Genomic DNA, 19,933 nt, shown 5'->3' on the forward strand with positions numbered 1-19,933 from the left:
CTGGTCTGCCTTCTTGTTAAAATTTTAAACCATCTGGTCACAATGTACCCTGCTAATGACAATCAAAATGAATACAAACATTATATTAATCTACCGTTAAGCAAGGTCACACTTATGCCATACCTAACTTTTGGCTTTTAGCAACTTCAGGCTGCAAAATGTATGACTTATTGATGAAAATGCTAGACTAAATGCATCATTGCCATGTTCTAATTGTTGTTGTTGTTATGTGCGAAGTCGTGTCCGACCCATCGCGACCCCATGGACAATGATCCTCCAGGCCTTCCTGTCCTCCACCATTCCCCGGAGTCCATTTAAGTTTGCACCTACTGCTTCAGTGACTCCATCCAGCCACCTCATTCTCTGTCGTCCCCTTCTTCTTTTGCCCTCGATCGCTCCCAGCATTAGGCTCTTCTCCAGGGAGTCCTTCCTTCTCATGAGGTGGCCAAAGTATTTGAGTTTCATCTTCAGGATCTGGCCTTCTAAAGAGCAGTCAGGGTTGATCTCCTCTAGGACTGACCGGTTTGTTCGCCTTGCAGTCCAAGGGACTCGCAAGAGTCTTCTCCAGCACCAGAGTTCAAAAGCCTCAATTCTTTGACGCTCGGCCTTCCTTATGGTCCAACTTTCGCAGCCATACATTGCAACTGGGAATACCATAGCCTTGACTAAACGCACTTTTGTTGGCAGGGTGATGTCTCTGCTTTTTAGGATGCTGTCTAGATTTGCCATAGCTTTCCTCCCCAGGAGCAAGCGTCTTTTAATTTCTTTGCTGCAGTCCCCATCTGCAGTGATCTTGGAGCCCAGGAAAATAAAATCTGTCACTATCTCCATTTCTTCCCCATCTATTTGCCATGAATTGAGAGGGCCGGATGCCATGATCTTTGTTTTCTTGATGTTGAGTTTCAAGCCAACTTTTGCACTCTCCTCCTTCACCCGCATCAACAGGCTCTTTAGTTCCTCTTCACTTTCTGCCATTAGAGTGGTATCATCTGCATATCTAAGGTTGTTGATATTTCTCCCTGCAATCTTGATCCCAATTTGTGACTCCTCTAATCCCGCATTTCTCATGATGTGCTCTGCATACAAGTTAAATAGGCAAGGCGACAGTATACAGCCTTGCCGAACTCCTTTCTCAATTTTTAACCAGTCAGTGATTCCATGTTCAGTTCTCACTGTTGCTTCTTGACCTGCATATAAATTTCTCAAGAGACTAATAAGATGCTCTGGTATTCCCATCTCTTTAAGAACTTGCCACAATTTGTTGTGCTCCACACAATCAAAGGCTTTAGCATAGTCAATGAAGCAGAAGTAGACGTTCTTCTGGTACTCCCTAGCTTTCTCCATGATCCAGCGTATGTTGGCAATTTGATCTCTAGTTCCTCTGCCTCTTCGAAATCCTGCCTGTACTTCTGGAAGTTCTCGGTCCACATATTGCTGGAGCCTAGCTTGTAGGATTTTGAGCATAACTTTGCTAGCATGAGAAATTAGTGCAATGGTGCGGTAGTTTGAACATTCTTTGGCATTGCCCTTCTTTGGGATTGGAATGTAAACTGACCTTTTCCAATCCTGTGGCCATTGTTGAGTTTTCCAAATTTGCTGGCATATTGAGTGTAGCACTTTTACTGCATCGTCTTTTAAGATTTTGAATAGTTCAACTGGAATGCTGTCACCACCACTAGCTTTATTGTTGCTCAGACTTCCTAAGGCCCATTTGACTTCACATTCCAGGATGTCTGGCTCCAGGTCAGTAACTACCCCACTGTGGTCATCAGGGATGTTAAGCTCGCTCTTGTATAGTTGTTCTGTATAATTTTGCCACCTTTGTTTAATCTCTTCTGCTTCTGTGAGGTCCCTACCATTTTGGTCCCTTATCATACCCAACTTTGCATGAAACGTTCTCTTCATATCTCCAATTTTCTTGAAAAGATCTCTGGTCCTCCCCATTCTATTGTTTTCTTCTATTTGTTTGCACTGTTCATTTAAGAAGGCATTCTTATCTCTTCTAGCTTTCCTCTGAAATTCTGCATTCAATTGGGTGTATCTTTCTCTTTCTCCCTTGCCTTTCACTTCCCTTCTCTCCTTAGCTATTTGTAAAGCTTCCTCAGACAGCCATTTTGATTTCTTGCATTTCTTTTTCTTTGGGATGGTTTTAGTTGCTACCTCTTGTACAATGTTGCGAACCTCAGTCCATAGTTCTTCAGGCACTCTGTCTATCAGATCTAATTCCTTAAATCTATTTGTCACCTCTACTGTGTATTCGTCGGGGATATGATTTAGTTCATACCTGAGTGGCCTAGTGCTTTTCCCTACTTTCTTCAATTTAAGCCTAAATTTTGCAACAAGAAGCTCATGATCTGAACCACAATCAGCTCCTGGTCTTGTTTTTATTGACTGGATAGAACTTTTCCATCTTTGGCTGCAGAGCACATAGTCAATCTGATTTCTGTGTTGACCGTCTGGTGATGTCCATGTGTAGAGTCGTCTCTTGGGTTGTTGGAAAAGAGTGTTTGCTATGACCATTGTATTCTCTTGACAAAATTCTACCAGCCTGTGCCCTGCTTCATTTTGTACTCCAAGGCCAAACTTGCCTGTTATCCCGGTTATCTTTTGGCTTCCTACTTTAGCATTCCAATCCCCCATGATGATAAGCACATCATTTTTTGGTGTTGCTTCTAGAAGGTGTTGTAGGGCTTCATAGAACTGATCAACTTCATCCTCTTCAGCAGCAGTGGTTGGGGCATAGACCTGGATCACTGTGATGTTGAATGGTTTGCCTTGGATTCGAACTGAGATCATTCTGTCATTTTGGGGATTGTATCCCAAGACTGCTTTTCCTACTCTCTTATTGATTATGAAGGCTACTCCATTTCTTCTGCGAGATTCTTGTCCACAGTAGTATACCTGATGGTCATCTGAATTAAATTCACCCATTCCTGTCCATTTTAGTTCACTGATTCCTAAAATGTCGATGTTCAGTCTTCTCATTTCTTGTTTGACCACGTCCAGCTTACCTTGATTCATGGATCTGACGTTCCAGGTTCCTATGGAATAAAAATCTTTACAGCATCGGACTGTCTTTTCGCCACCAGTTACTTCCACAACTGAGCGTCCTTTCGGCTTTGGCCCAGTCGCTTCATTCATTCTGGCACTACTCGTACTAGCCGTCTGCTCATCCCCAGTAGCATATTGGACACCTTCCGACCTGAGGGGCTCATCTTCCAGCGTCATATCGTTATGCCTATTGGAACTGTCCATAGAGTTTTCATGGCAAAGATACTGGAGTGGTTTGCCATTTCCTTCTCCAGTGGATCACCTTTTGTCAGAGCTCTCAGCTATGACCTGTCCGTCTTGGGTGGCCCTGCACGGTATAGCTCATAGCTTCACTGAACTACGCAAGCCCCCTTGCCACAACAAGGCAGCGATCCTTGAAGGGGGCATGTTCTAATACAGCATCCATTTAAAGATTTTCCAGACACTCTTATGTATTTGCATAACTACAGAACGTTGACATAATTAACTACACAAACTGCCAGTTTCAGCTCACTGTACACTTTTTAAAAATTAATTAATAATGGAACTATTTGGTCACAGTTAAATAAAGCTGAATGTATAATCATCCCTTTCCCCACGGTCATGGCTATATGCATGTCAAGGTATTGACATAAAGAGCTAAGCATAGGGCTTCTTCTCACCCCCTTGCTTGGCCATCACTCCGTTCAAATTACTGAGTTTTAGTTAATATGGCAGAGCTTTCCCAGTCACAGAGTGTACTGTGCCAAGAAGTACATTGCAAGAAAGTACAAATTTGTTCAAGTAGATTCAGTTGACATTCAGGTTACAGTCAAAAGGAGAGAAAGAAATGTAATCTAAAGAGTCCTTTCCCTATCACAAATGGCCAGCTAATCCAGAATCATGCGTATATATGAGAACTTTTTTTTTTATAAGACAGACCTACAGAGACGATGTGTCTCCATGAAAGGGCATATGAAAAGAAGAGTTAGAGGTCAAAGTGAGAGAGAGCAAAGTGATAGAAAGAGGAGAGATCAAAGGGCAGCTCCCAGCTTAAGGTAAAGAGAGGTGTAATTAAATGTTAAACATTCAACATTTTATTGTTATGAGTTTCCACTGTTAGAAATATATATGTTCTCAATTATTATACATTAACTGTATTGCACCATGAGTTTCACTGTAAACCATCCTGAGCCACAAGGGACAGTGGCATATAAATGTAATAAAATAAAAATAAAAATATATAAAATAAATCTCATTCAAGGAGATAACACCTATACACACTTAGAATGATGTGGCACTCCCCCCCCCCAAAAAAAATGCCCAGGCATGCTGAGTCACTCATTCCAACAATACTAACCTATTGCAGACCAGTGTGGGTCTCTCATATATTCAGTCAAAAATATGACCCCACCATGGGCTCTTCATTAATAGATGAACAGAACAGATAACTGAACACAATAATTTATGCCCATGAGGAAAGGTAAGAAACAGTCCAACCTTGCAGTTCATTTTCCTAAGAGGCAGAAGCAAGGTATGGAGAGAGGTATCAGTAGATACTTGCATGACAGGAATGTCATTCAACTGGAAGAGTTTTCCAGTGTGTGCAATAGGGATGTCACCATGAAGGAAGAGCTTGCCAATATTCCTGACAAGCAAAAATGTCCCAGTTGACATTTCTGTACTCAGAGTTTTCACTTTCCATCAACCATTGATCCATCTCAGTGGCACTGGGAAAGCCTTGAAAATCTGGATAAACCAGAGTAGTGATGAAATTGCCCCTTGCTCCCTGTATGATGGTGATTTAGACTCACTGTACATTTAGTCAAGGTTCTGGAGCTTGCTTTGTTTGGCACAGCTGCTATATAACTGAGATATTTGTAACTAGTCAATAGGCCGTGTATAAAATTCAGAAAGCCTGAATGTGAGGTTCCCTTTTTTTATTTCATTCCTTCCCATATTCATTTCAGCTAGTTCTAGTATAGTTTGTGTCTGCTCTTAACATTTACTGGTTCAATTCAAATATGTATTTCTCTCTGCCTGAGTGGAATGCACCCACATCACTAACGAGAGTTTGCAACCCACTTAGCACAGTACACATACAAAGAGATTTTCCACCAAGCATTCCTGCATTGTGTTTTGCAACAAGCCCTCACATTCATTCAACAATAAGCAAGAGACAAAAACAATACTGTGAGGACTTGGGAGGACCCCTATGGAGGACTCTTCAGCCATTATGGGAGGAAGAAGACTCAGACAACACTTGCCTTTGTAGTCACACCTGCAGTGGCACAACCTTTATTTAAGGCTCAATACATCAGATGGGAGTGGACTTCTCTGCCACTTTGTCTTGGGGGGGGGCTATCTGCTCCCATCCTGATAGTCACCTCAAGCAGCCCGTGGATTCTCTGCTTGGGCTTCAGCAGGTCCCTTTAAGACATGCTCTGTCTCTGGAGGCTTTGACTATTCCTTGGGTCATGGCTACTCCTTTCCCTTCTCATCCCCTCTCACTCCTTACTCTTTTTCTTTTGCTTACCACCCCTTGTCCTTGCCCTGCCTCCTTTTTATCCCTCCCTATCAATTCTCCCCCATCCCGCCACCCACCCTTCTATAACCTCATCCCTTGGAGTCCTGGCCACTCTGCCATTCACCGGCTTTCAGCCATGTGGCTGGTGCAGACTCCCTGCTGGTCCCTGCTTGCCCCAGGGCTCTACTGCCCCAGGACTGCTACCTCCCTGACAGCCTCATCAGACCATAGGAGGCTCCTTCTTCATTCTATGGCAGAGCTAGCCTTGGAGGGAAAGGGCTCCTGCTGAGCCTTCAGGTTTCCCCATTGGTCAGGTGAGTGAGGTTGGGCCTCACCAGGCAGGTTGGTGGAGTGCTGATGTCTGAGCCCTCAGCCGAGAGCTCCAGGAGGGCCACAAGCCCTAGGAGTCCCAGACAAATACACATGCATTAATGTGTGCTTGATCAAAGTTCTTCCAGTATTTTTTGAAAACAATGGTTTCCTTATTTGTATCCTGCCATTATAAAAAGTCTCAAATTGGCTAACATAAAAAACAAGGTGTTAGATTTTTTAAAAAGATGGTCAATGAAGGATGTTTTCATGGGGAGAGTTCCATAACACTGGATTGTTAAAGAAGAAATATCCTTCACCGTAACATGAATAACTGAATCTGGAGCAAAGTTTTTTCCAGAAGAGATACAAGTCTTTATATAGGGGGGATATATAATAAAGGAGAAAAACGCAAATATTGTTTCCATTTTTAAAAAGCCAAAGGAGAACATCTATTTTGCCAGTATGAAGCAATATGATGTTATTCAAATATGCTATTTTTAAATGCCCCAAAGACTTTATATTTGCTGTCGATCACATCCAACTGACAAATTAAAATTATCTATAGTCCTCTAATTGAGGCAGGCTAGCTCAGAATTCAACAGTGCTGGATTCAAAATAAGATCATTAGTAATGACCACTAGAAGCTGTGAACCAATTTTGTTATCAGTTGTTTTCGGAGACTGTAATAAACTTGCAGGGTAAAGGTCATTTTTCTAAAAACAGCAGAGCTACTGAACAACTGGACTCTAATCCTCATGTTTTAAAAAATAACATCCATACACCTGTTTTGTTTAAACTGAGGAAAAGTCTTAATTTAAAAACTCACTGTAAAAACCCAAGGAGGATTATATTAAGCACACATTTCATACAGTGTGGTATCCCTTTTGTAGTTTATCATAAGAACTCTTATCTACATTGTGAAGTTCTATTATTGTCAGGAATATGGCTGAGTTTAAGAAAGGAGACTGTCGGAGTGGGAAGAGTCAAGCCTAAGTACTACATAACTCTTGCTATACTAAATAATTCCTAATGTGACAGTTTTTCACTGTTATCATTAATAAACCATTTAAACAATACAGACTTCCATAAACATCCTTATGTATGTCAGCCTAATTTTAGAGATGCTTTTATATTTTAGTAGACAGCAAAAAAACCTGAGAGATAGTAATAAAGACCTTTAAAAAGTATTTCTTCTTCCTTAGATTGGTAACCCTCTTAGGTATGCTGCTATTCAATTTCAGTTGCTAGGATATGTTAAGTCTGTCTTCTTTAAAAGCCCTATTCTAATTAAGGTTGCTATTCAGCTGCCTCAATAATATTGCCTTCTGCCCTATATTTAACTCTGGCAGTATTTCTGAAAAGCTCAGTAAAAAACACTAAATCAACCTTTTCTGCAAGCCACCTTGAGTTGTTTTGCTTATATTATGTAAATTTAAGCTACTATTTCATTTGTCAAAAGAGCATCACAGAGACCGTTTATGCACTGGGAACTTGACTGCCCCAGCTCCAATATAGGAGCACAAATTGGGGGCAGATGAGGTGCACCAGGTCAAATGCTCCCCTGTGTGGTGCAGGAAGAGGTGGGGCAACCTGCCATGACTAAAACTCCAGCCTGCAGCCTGGCATGAAACCTCCAGTGCGTAAATGGTCAGAGTCTTGCTGACACGATGAAAAGAGTTAGTATTTCTCTCAATATCCCCTCCCCCCGGATAATTTTTAAAATATATTTGGAACATTTGTTTCAAACAAAAATTCTCTTATTGCTTTTTCAACATGTAGACTTTAAAAAAATACAATATGCTTCTAACATCTGGTTTGTATAGTTAACCATCATATGTTATCTCTCTTATATAGCCAATCCCACAGTGCCTGCAGTCGTCAATCAACGTAGGCTAACTTGGGCTTACTTATTTTTGTCACATAGCATGTTTCTACACTGTTCACTTACACTGCCCACTACTTGCACTTAAATTGGGTTCATTGGTCTGGGACAAAGACAAGCAGTATGCACTTAAATTGCAGTATGCTGTTAAATTGAAGTTGGTAAGATCTATTGGAACCGGAAATACAACAGAGAGAAAAGTGTTTTATAGCATTTTAACAAGCAAACTGTGCTTCAGTTTATACAAAAACCTGTGAGATGGATCACCTACTTATCTCAGTATACATATGGGGAAAAAAACATGTCATCATATTCATTCCAGCACTACTATTTAATTCAGCACAATGTGTTATTATTATAAACAGATGAACTGAACTAAACTCAGTGCTCACCTGTAAACTTCTCTGAGTTTATAGCAGTGTGTATGTGTAGGATTGAAGGGATAGAACTATCCCAGGTAGACCTCCAAGACTCCAAAGGCTTTGTTTATGAATTCTGTCTTGCTTTATGATTTATTTATAATTTAAAATATTTATTAGCATCTTCTTACCTTGTGGAATTCAAGGCAGTTTACAGTGTAAATTAAACAATAATTTTAAAACTCCTAAAAGATCACAATTTTAAATCTCAGTTAGGATTGCAAATAAAAATTAAATTACACAAAGGCAAACCTAAATAGAACTATCTTTAACTGAGTCCTGAAGATGGGAAAGGAGCTAACCATGATCTCTGGGGAGGTTGTTCCATAACCACTCCACTGAAAAAGCCCTCTTTCATATGCCCAGCATAAGAGCTTCTTTGTTTGGTGGAACACTCAGTCAAGAGGAATATATGGAAGAAGATGGTACTTCAGATCCCCTAGTCCCAACTAAGGCAGCTTTAAGAGACAAAAACAACACCTTGAATTGGGCTCAGGAGACAAAGTAACCAGTGTAATTGTTGAAGCTTAGGAGATATGTTCCCAATAGCCCCAACCAGCAGTCTAGCCCCAGTATTCTACACTAGCTGCAGCTTCCAAATGCTCTTCAAGAGTATCCCCAAGTAGAACACATTGCAGTAGTCTAGTCTAGATGGAACTAAGACACGGATCACAGTAACTAGGACCCAGGAATAGATGCAGTTGGTGCACCATATGGATCTGGGCAAACATACTCTGCTTTATAAGCTTGTGGATGTTCATCATGGGAGACCCATCATGAACTTTAGTTTGTAAACCACAAACAGGACAAAATGCATGATGAACCTGGCTTGGTTTGTTCCCATCCCTATGTTTTGATTACTCCTTCTAGTACATTCATATAGATATTAAATAGCATGGCAAATATGACAGAAACATAAAGAGCTTCACAAGCCAATGACCATGGAACAGAGCAGAAATTCCCCAAGTCTACTCTCTGAGACTAACCCCCCAGTATGATTCAAATCACCATAATACAGCATCCCAGCACTGAGAGGCAGCTGTGGTTGATATTATGAACGTCCACTGAGAGATCCAGCAGATTCCCCCAACTAGTTCTCGACAGAGGTCATCAACCAAGGCATCCAAAGCAGTCTGTTTTAAATCCTGGCCTGAAGCCAGACTGAAATGTGTCCAGAAAAATCAGTATCTTCCAAGAGCCCTTGGGATTGAAAAGCAACTTTATCCAAGAAGTCTGGAGATTGCCCTTATGTTCTCCAATATAGTAGGGTTCAGGGAGCAATTTTTTTTTCCTGTAACAGGTCTAATCACTGCCTCCTTGCATATAAACAACATAACTCCCAGTCTCAAGGAAACATTTACCACTCCCCTTAGCCATTTAGCCAGCCCCTCCAGTGCCCTATGAAGACCAAGGATTAAGAATACACATGGTAGACCTTGGTTCTCCAAGGATCTTGAGTACATCCTGGTGGTCAACAAGCTGTAAAGTATTATTACAAATTGGCCAAGAAACATTGGTCAAGATGCATAATTTGAATATGCATCCATACCATTATCTAAACAAGAGTAAATCTGAGCAATTTTGTCTGCAAAATAACAAATTGATCTCAGCAGGCTTGCCAGATTAGAAGTCAGCGTTCCTAACTCACTACACCAATCAGGATAATGAAACAGCATTCAATTAAAGATTACATCAATTCAATATAATAATTCTCACTTCCTTTTTATTAATATATCATAACAAAATTCCAGTCTAATTGCACCTTTAAGAGCAACTAAGATTTATTAAAGGTGTGAGCTTTCACACTTTTCCACTGCTTAGAAATCCATCAAACAGAATCCAGAATGTCTCTTCTCTCCTTTACTTTCTCCCCCATCCCTAAGCAGAAAAAGTCATCTTCATTCTATATAATAGTTTCAAGAAAAACACTTTCACATAGGGTTGCCAGACACACCCACATCCCTGGTAGAGGCAGGGTTCCCCCACCACCAAGCCATGTCACCCAACTGCAGATAAGCTGGAAAAATGTCCAGGCCACATCACTGATGCTATACAGGAAGTGACATCATCATGCCAGTGATGTCTGGGCAATGTATTTGGCCAAAAACTCCATGGTAGTTTTTTAAAATTTATTTTATTGATATTACATATTTCTAGGCTGCCCTTCCCCAAAGGTGCAGGGCAGGTTAAACATCTAAACTATATACATCTTAAGCTTAAAAATTTCTTAAAATACCATTATCTGAAAATACAAAAAAAATACTACTGCTTTGCCCAATACCACATCCTTCTCCAAGAAGAGGAGGGGGACAGTGTGTATCTTATTCATCAGCTGAGAATTAATTTGGTGGATTTAGGGAGGAAGGCTAGTTAAAATCCTGATGTTTCTACATGACCTCATCCGTACACCCAGTGGAGCAATTATGCCTTACATACCCCATGGGACTGCTTAGGGTCCTGATTTTACCAGGCAGAACATTCCATCAAGTCAAAAAGGCTCTGACCCATATAGACATGAGTGGTTGGGGCCAGGGATCCTGAAGAGACTTTGTTCACTCGATCTAAGTGTTTTTGAGGGACACAGTGGTAGAAGCTAATTTACCATAGAGTTTTTGCCCAAATCCAAGGACATTGCAGCAATGTTGCATTGCGATAACATCACTTCCTGTGCAATGTTGGCAATGTGACCTGAGCCTTCCTCTTTCCCAGTAAGTCCCCTGCCCCAAACTCCTGCTGGTTGTCAGGAGAAACTTGGCAACCTTACTTTCACATTCATATATTTGGGACTTTAAAAAACAATTATATGGCAATGAGGCATCATACTGATAAATGTGCATCCAAAATCCAAGACCCCTGATCAGCAGTCTGGCTAAAATTTTACAACATTGATGGTGTATATTGGATCCATTTGCTATTACAGTTCTTTCCCCTAATTGACATTATTCTCCCCATCTCAGCATTTTACAGATTTTTATGCACACACTTCTTTCCCTTCTTGCCTTTGTGCAGGAGCTGTTCTCAGCATTTAAATACCAAATAGGGAAAATAAATTTGGTACTATAAGTATTGCTACAAGCAACATAGGTATGATGGATAGAGCATAGCAAGAATCTTAAGATTCAAGTGGATCCATGTTGGTCGGAAGCAGCAGAACAAGTACTACAGGACCGGATGGAAGATTAAGCATATATAAGATGTTTAGAATTGCTGGAAAGCACTTTTTGTGGTGTCTGTTTATGTAATAGTCAATGTAGGAAAGAATGCAATTGCAGAGTAAAGTCATTGCTGATATGACAATGACAAATTACCCCCAAATGAGAGATATTCCAGTGAACTTTTAGTTACCTTCTGTGAAAATTGCTTATGATTTATACGGAAAGATTCCCATTTTTTTAAGACACATATTACAGCATTTATTTTCAAATGTGGTAATTTCAAGTGTTGTGTAAGCATGCCAATCAAACAGCCAGTGCATGCAGCTGTGAGCTTTCAACCAATCAACATTCAGTATATGTGTCTGACACTAAGAAATAAAAGGAGGACATAAAGCGCCAGTATCTCCCCATATTGGTGACAGCCACCCCACACATCTTTCCTTTAAGCTGCAGACTGGATATATTTTCCCAGCCTCTGGTCTTAGCCAGGAAATTCCATTCTTCGCAATGAGGTGTATCACGACTCTCTTGATGAAACAGAAGCTCCATTTTCTGTCCCCCAAATACTAATTATCACTCTAAAATAAAATAAACATTCTGCATATGTTTACTATAGTTCTCACACAAGCCATCATCCTGCTGTATCTGTTTTCTGACCTGCTTTTTTCAGCTTCCATACAAATCTACATCCTCTCTCCAAACTGAGAATCAGCTTGCACAAATCAAGTTAAAATCAAGACGAGTGGCAGGTGTGTGGCCCTTATATACTTGACTGTACAATGACTTTGCTATGAGAAATTGGCTAGATGACTGCTTTGTGAAAAATGTATCTGCACGGCGTTTACTGGAAGCACAGTTTATGAATGGTACAGTAAATGAGAGCTGCACTACAATTTCTACTTGCAAATAAGCTCATTCTAAACATACTGAGTGGGATGATAATTTCGCAGTTGAAACTATTCTATACTGCTGTTTTCTCTTTACCTTCTGCATATACTATGCATATACAACTGCATATATTATGAGATGTGTATATTATACTTGGGGAGGAAAGGCAGCATAGCATAACTTAATCTCAGTAGCTAAGCAGGGTCCGTGCTTGGGATAGATGCCACCAAGGAAGGCTCAGCAGAGGAAGGCAATGACAAAGCACCTCTGCTTCTCACTTTCCTTGGAAGACCCTTGCTAGGATTGCTATAAATCAGCTGAAACTTGCTGGCACTTTACACACACATTATTCTCAACTAGGTTAGACTTGAAACTGCCTTCTTTATGACATATAAAGGTAAAGGTACCCTTGTGCAATCACTGGGTCATGTGTGACCCTTGGGGTGACGCCCTCTAGCGTTTTCATGGCAGGCTCAGTACAGGGCGGGGTTTGCCAGTGCCTTCCCCAGTCATTACCGTTTACCCCCCAGCAAGCTGGGTACTCATTTTACAGACCTAGGAAGGATGGAAGGCTGAGTCAACCTTGAGCCGGCTGCTGGGATTGAACTCCCAGCTTCATGGGCAGAGCTTCAGACTGCATTTCTCCTGCCTTACCACTCTGCACCACAGGAGGCTCTTATGACACATAGGTAAAGCTATAAAAAAGAACACGAATAAGGTAGCCAGAATCACAAAGGCACAAAACATAAAGAATCCTATATGTACTTCTCAAGTATTATCAAGTTTCTCTAAGGACACATGTACAGTCACTCTAAATCTGAACAAATCTTCAACAGTGCTCCTGATATGGGAGTAGACTGCAGCTTGATGGCACTCAGCACATATATTTGTCAAACTTGCCCATCCAGATTTGTTAAACCATTATCTTGCCTTGTCTCAACTTTCAATTTATTTCTCAAACCATAACCTGTTGGATGCCATGAAGAAGGCTGCAGCTTGAATAGAATACCTGTTCAAAGAAATCACGGGCCATTCCTTGTAGGAGCAGAGAATATCCTACTCAAGAACAAGCACTTTGGTATCCAAACCACTGGTTTCCACTGCCCTGGAAAGACATTATGATTTAGGACTCCACAACAGCTCTTGGACAATGGATCCAAAATAGATGTTAAAAGTGATATATGAAGTAAAGTGGACATTTATTTCAGTCACCTTTTATATACAAAATCACACCACACAGGATCTAAGGAAAGTTTTTACTAGTGCATGAACAAAATTAGTATTTTTCAACACAGTCTATATCTTACCTAACCAAACATAATTGTGTTCATGCTGCTACTTAGACAAATTTTATGACCAGGATTACAGAGATTAATTGGGGGGGGGGGTGTCAAAATCTAGCTAGGGTGGGAGAGTTATTGCTAAGAAAGATCTCTTTACTACAATGATTATACTTCCTCAAAATTACATAACCTTCTCCAGTTTAGTAGACACCTATATGACACAGAATTTCTAGTCTGTTTCTCACAAAACATGTAACTATTTCCCAGTACATATCACAGAATATGAAGGCCATTTTGCCACTGCATACCACGTCTCTGCAGGTCTAACTATATTTATCTATTTCCTTGAGATCCTTAAGATAGGAAAAACTCCTTTGGGCAAACAGGACAAAACTGAGGTTACTACCCAAGCATCCTTGAATTATGTTCTAAGGGAGAACAAGGGCATAGATGTAAATGTTCTCTTCCGCATCTGATACATAATATTGTGAATTGCCTTGGGGTCTGACACATGATATCAGGTGTTCTCTAATGTTCTTCAGCTCCCAACAGAAGGTCTTGGGTTTTTGAAGAAGGTGTATAATATACAAAGCAAAGAATCAGACTCCTGGTGCAAGGTCACACTGCTACAAAAATATTAAAAAGTATCCAAAGAACTTCCTGCATAAAAATTCCATCTATCTTTTTACAAATACATGATATAAAATGCAGCAACTTCGCTTACCAGATTTCTCAATCATCTACAAATATCAATGCCTGTAACACTCTCATGAGTAGGAATATAGTATTTTGAATCTGCTGATTTAGAAAAAAATCCACATTATAAAGAGCATTAGAAACTAGAGTTCCTTGATTCAAATAATTCTCAGTATTAACGGTAGTACATTCTAGTGTTTGAACATGCAGAAGAAAATCAATGAAGGTTACCATATTGAACACACATGCATTCATGAACTAGTCAATGGAGGTATCATATGAATAAACCATAGTATCTGATATTTTGTCTATCAAGAGCCACACATTTAATGCCCATTCTTAAGTATTCACCACTGATAAACAGCTAAGGATAACAATTTTAGATTAGTGACCTTCTGCAGAAGTGTTTACAATTACTTCAGTGTTAAGGATCATAAATACAGATTTATTGGGATGGGAGGGATAGAAATAGAAGTGAGAGGCAGGAAGAAGTTTATGAAATGCCATGTACATTGATGGCACTATATATAAATACATAATTGTAAAAAACTCTTAGAAGTTAACAAAGCCCAGCTCAGAAACAAATCAAAATTATACTCCCTTCCTTATAGTTTTATGATGTTCTATATGTCCGTGCCTGACTGTGCACAGAATCTTTACTGTGGTTCTATTAAGCAGTTCTTCTCAACAGCCAATAGAAGGCAATACAGGAGGTGATCCTTATCTCCTACTCTTTGTTGTTGAAAGCAGTATCTTCAGATCCAAGAAGTACACAATTGAATCAAGAGCAGTAAATATAAACAAAGCACCAGATCTTCTAGCTACTGTCTTTGGTCTAAACCCACATAAAGTGTACACAAAGGCCTCAAACCAGAACAGCATGCTTCAAGCCTCCAGACAGATTTTTAACATAATCCCAAACAAATCACACAGAAGCAAATTCCAGTGAAATCCTGGGACTGTATTAAGTATATCAATCATGGTGAATTTCAGCTGTTTATTGCTATCTTAAAAAAATCAAAGTGCTGCCCCCCCTTTATAAAGGAAAGTAACAGGGGGAAAAATCTTATGTATAGCTTCTTCTTTATATATTGACGGAAACAAAAGACCATGCATAGTAGAGAAAGTAAAGATCACCACCTGAAAATAAATATTTAAAGGTTTTACATTAGAATGAATCCTTAATATTTTTGCTGACATTCATCTCTCCTCTTCCTATAATGTTTAAGATGCCTTTTCATACCAAGCATTAAACATCATGTAAAACCCTTGAAACCTAAGAATGCACTTTGCAGCCCTCCAGTGGTAAAGTAAAATGTGGAACTCTTGAAAGAATTCAGATGTAGCAGCCTGTTTAAGGCACAACACTTTCTAAACACCATGAAGAACAACATACTAGTACCTGCTAAAAGAGTGTGCTGTGGAATGCTCATTTCAGAGGTGGCAAACAGGATAATTACCAAGCAATATCAAAACCTCAGTATACTCTTTTGTCTCAGTCTGATCAACATAGCAATTCAACCGCACACGTTTCCAGAAAGTGTGAGACAAATTAACATACTGATAACCTTTTTATTAGTCTCCTGTTCCCAAATAATGCATATGGTGCTTAGAACTATCCTCTTGGTATCTTTGTGGAAGATAATGGGGAAAAGGTCTAAGAAAGGGTAAACAATTAATTCTTATTGACTCTTAATAAAAAAGGAAACCACACAGATCAAGTTAAACAGCAGCTGCCCTACGGAAAGAAACCTGGCTGCCTTTCAAGCAGAAGTTGCTAAACCTTATAATCAAAATAATGAACAGTGCGTTGCATCGTCGAGGGACTACTGATAATCAGTCGGGGAGGGGGGCTGGGCTGAAAATGCTACGGGGACTATGATTCCGCAGCTGCCTCGTTTATTCTCCTCTGGCATTGCTTCCTTTGGAAACAACTGCCATCAGGATTTATATGAAACACCTTAATAGGTTTCTTGGGCGAAGCGCCACTGTGAATCCCGAAATAGAAATCCCGGAAGTTAAACGCGAATCTCCCCTTAATGGTGTTGGATACCTACAAGATGTTGGTGTGAAGTGAGAAACGAAGCAACAAGTTTCTCGTGTGGTTTGCGTGTGCGTGCGCGTCTGTAGGCGCGCTGGCTCCCCCCGCTCCGAGTCCCCCCCCCCTTGCCCAGGTCAAGCAATGGTGTCCCTGCAGAACACCCCGCTGCCTTTTGCCCCGCTAGGGCTCCCTAATCGCTCTCTTCAATCTCCTCCGGGTGCGAATGTGCCGCCGCCGCCGCCTGCTCCGAGCTCAGCCAAGTAATCCCTTTAAGCCGCCGAGAGCGAGGAGCAGAGCAGCCGTCTCCGCGAGGAGATGGGCTCGAGACGCTTAACCTTCGCATATCATCCACTCCCGGCAGCGCCGCGCGCGCGACTCATTCCTCCGAACTCCCGCCGTCTCCCTCGAGACGCCTCAAACTTCCACTGCCTTCCCGCTCACTTACAGCGAAGGAATCCCTTTATCTCTCCCCCCCCCCCCCCCCGGCCATCGGCCCCGTCTCCGTTCAAGGCGCACTATGGGGTCGATGCTCTCAGAAAGCGGCGCCAGACAAGCAGCCGAGCCTGGCCGAGGAGCCCCACGGCGTCTCCTCCCACACGCGACGCCCCAGCCCGCCAGACACAACAGAACCACCTCCTCTCCCCTCGGTGCCTCCCCCCCCCCCCCAGCGAACCAGGCGGCGTCCCTCACACCTGCGCAGCCCACACCCGGCTGCCTTCCCGGCTAGGGATGGACGGGGCGGGGGGAGGAGAGAGAGAGACTTGCCCTACCTTTGGCGGCGAGGAGACTGCCGACCCCCAGCAGGAGCAGCGCCCACTCCCGACGCGGCTGCATCCTCTCAGGGAACCGGGACGGGCTCTGCTGTTCGGGAGTGTTTTCCCCCGACCACAGCCGAGTCCCTCCTCAACTCGTCGGGCAGCTCCGGGTTGCGCTCCCTTTGCCTCGCCGGGCTGTAGCGGCGGCGCGGGGAGGGGAGGGGAGGGGAGAGGAGGGCAGCAGCAGGAGCCAAAGCAGGCGCGACGCGGCGTCTGCGGCAGCGGCTATTATTATTATTACTGCCGCTACCGCTCCGTCACTCACAGGCTTTACTGCCAGGACCAGAGCAGCTCGCCGGCTTTCACCGCGGGACTGCTGCAACGTCACCAGGAGGAGAGGCGTGAATATTCATGAGGGGGAGGGAAGGAGGCACGCTGGCAGCGGGAGGCTCGGCGGTCTGTTTTCCGCTCGGAACCGCGCGGAGACCTCCCGCAGAAAGGTGTGAAGCGCGATGCCAACCCTTCCTCCCAGCATTTCACTCCAGAGTGACTGGATGAGAGGAATATTTCAAACTCTTTCGACAGGCTCTGAGAGAAAAGGGTGAGTTTAACATTAAGCCCGGAGAGCAGAGAAGCCGCAGGACACAGGCATGTAGGTAACCCGGACTTGGACCGGCTCCAACAACGAAGCACTCTAGTCAGGTTAACACATGTGGATAACTGATTCCCATTGCCTTCTGCCTGCTTTGATGGGGAAGGATCCTGAAAACTGGGCAAGGTGTAGATTACGTATAGGCACGAACCTAGCTCCTTCACAGCTTCCTGCCTGTGATTGCATCACCATGTGTATGAAATTTACCAGATCTGTCATTATGGTTCACAGCTGAATAGGTGAACTGACTCAGCTGAACAACAATATTGCATCAGATCAGATGAGTTCCATAAATGGATACGAATATGCTTTGGGTAGTGTTTGCAGGTGTAATCATGTGTGTACCCTGATCACAACTTGTTTTTAAGTCTTGAGTAGCGCTGCCTTCAGCCTCATATGGTCTGCTTTTCTAATGTTTTACTAGATTTTTTCTCATGTGCCAATGTGTTTTACTTACTTTTACTATTAAACAGTAAATATTCAGGGTTGTTGAACAATAAAGACACACTTAATTGTGTTGTGACCTGAATATGGATTTTAGCTGCACCTAACAATTGATCTTTGCAAGAGTACCCCAAACCTGGAAATTAGTATCCTATCTGTCTTTTTTAGGCTGCATTGAGGGGAAATGCATCCAAAGGTAATATATTAGTTCTGCCTTGACCTGGAAAGCCCAGGCTGGCCCACTCTTGTCAAATCATAGGAGGTAAGCCCTGGTTAGTATTTGGATGGGAGATCACTGAGGAAGACCACGGTTGCTGTGCAGAGTCAAGCAATGGCAAAGCACCTCTGGACATCTCTTGGCTCGAAAGCCTTCTAGGCTGAAAGTTCTAGACGAAACACGATGCTGTCCTTCCTTGGCAGTTTTTTCAGATTCACATTGTCATTTAGCCAGTGCTCCTTTTAAGCCACACAATTTGTAGCCACACAGGGACTTGCACTTCCCATTGCCCATTTTGAGATTACACAAATTATATTCTACTCAAGATGTGAACTAGAATTAGAAGGAACATCTGTAAAAATAGTGTTATACCATCTGAATGGTGTAATGCTAAATATAATTGTACCTCCCGGCTCCTCCTCACTTGTTTCCTGTTCTGCTGCCTTTTCGCACTCAGATAAATATAATCCATGTAATACCTTTGGGAGAGGGCAGCAACCCAAATGACACAAGGCCAAATGCAAGCTTGAAAGTTTACCAGAACTGTTCATAGGGCAGCGTGTTACAAACATGGGGGGGGATGTCTCAGAACTTGATCTTAAAATCCAGTATTGTCATGAAATGCTGATCTGAAATGATGTTAAACTCAGTTGTACCACTGTCATTGTCTCTGAATACCTTCCTTATCACTTTCTGAACACACCACACATCCATCTCCTAATGAGATGCCCCCTCCATATTTCTATCTTCTAAAGAAATTGTTTTACTCCCAGTGTGGAAGCTCTCACACAATTCCAAGCAGCAGCAGCCCCACTTCAATGGGAAGGAATCTTCTGGCTGTGATTCTTTCATTTATTTAAATATGTATGCCCCATTTTTCCAGATATGATCTTCAAAGTAGTTCCCTTTATTTCTCTTTTACAAAGTAGGAATTTTCTCCTGCCTGCTGGCATGTCTTTCAAGACAAAATCTTCGCTCAGATAAATACAAAGCATCCCCTGGACAAATGAGGCTTATATCCTGTTACTTTATGATTAATTTTCCCTCTTGCTTTCGAACTAAATTCCCCACCCCACTACTATCCAGTTTATTTTACTGCATAGCATGTCCACCTGGCCCTGGCCTTTGATAAACACCTTGTCAACTCATTCAGCTACTGGAATTTGTCACTAATGATTTGTCCCTGATGACTGCCTCAGTACTGGCTGGAGGGGCTTCTCTTGCTTGCTGCTACTGAGGAAGCCTGTATGTACACAAAGGCTTCTACCTTGGATAAAACTCTGTTGATCTTAAAGGTGCCACTGGACTCAAACTTTGTTAAACTGTAGTAGCTGATATTGAAGCATTTCCACCTGTGGCCCTGCTCACACTATTAAGGTCTGCACTCTTCTCCAAGGCCAGGACACATTTGTAGCTACTGCCTGCCTATCTAAATTCTCACAGCATCTATGAAGTACTCAAAAGCAGTGGTCCCCAACCTCCAGGCTGCGGCCTGGTACCGGGCCGTGAAGGCCTCGGCGCTGGGCTGCGGCTCCCTCTTCCCGCCTTCCCGCTGAAGCAGCTGATTAGCTTGTGGCCCGGCAAGCTTCTTGTTTCGAGGGGGGGGAGCCATGGCCGCCGGCATGCCGGTGGTGCAAATGCGCACACGCGGAC

At 42.3% G+C, this 19,933-nt stretch overlaps 1 protein-coding gene across 2 annotated transcripts in view; it reads right to left on the minus strand.

Moving 5' to 3' along the window:
- Positions 1-17,273, minus strand: part of CLSTN2 (calsyntenin 2) — a 429,057-nt gene extending 411,784 nt beyond the window's left edge. Inside the window, exon 1 of one of the 2 annotated variants that reach the window (XM_077348948.1) lies at positions 16,983-17,273. In XM_077348948.1, coding sequence (XP_077205063.1) covers positions 16,983-17,046 — 64 coding nt within the window. In that variant the 5' untranslated portion in view covers positions 17,047-17,273. The remainder of the gene's footprint in view (positions 1-16,982) is intronic. The other variant, XM_077348949.1, reaches the window with a different exon arrangement.
- Positions 17,274-19,933: the final 2,660 nt, after the last annotated feature.

The sequence above is a fragment of the Paroedura picta genome, chromosome 8, assembly GCF_049243985.1.
Source record: "Paroedura picta isolate Pp20150507F chromosome 8, Ppicta_v3.0, whole genome shotgun sequence".
In the NCBI taxonomy this organism is placed as follows: domain Eukaryota; kingdom Metazoa; phylum Chordata; class Lepidosauria; order Squamata; family Gekkonidae; genus Paroedura; species Paroedura picta.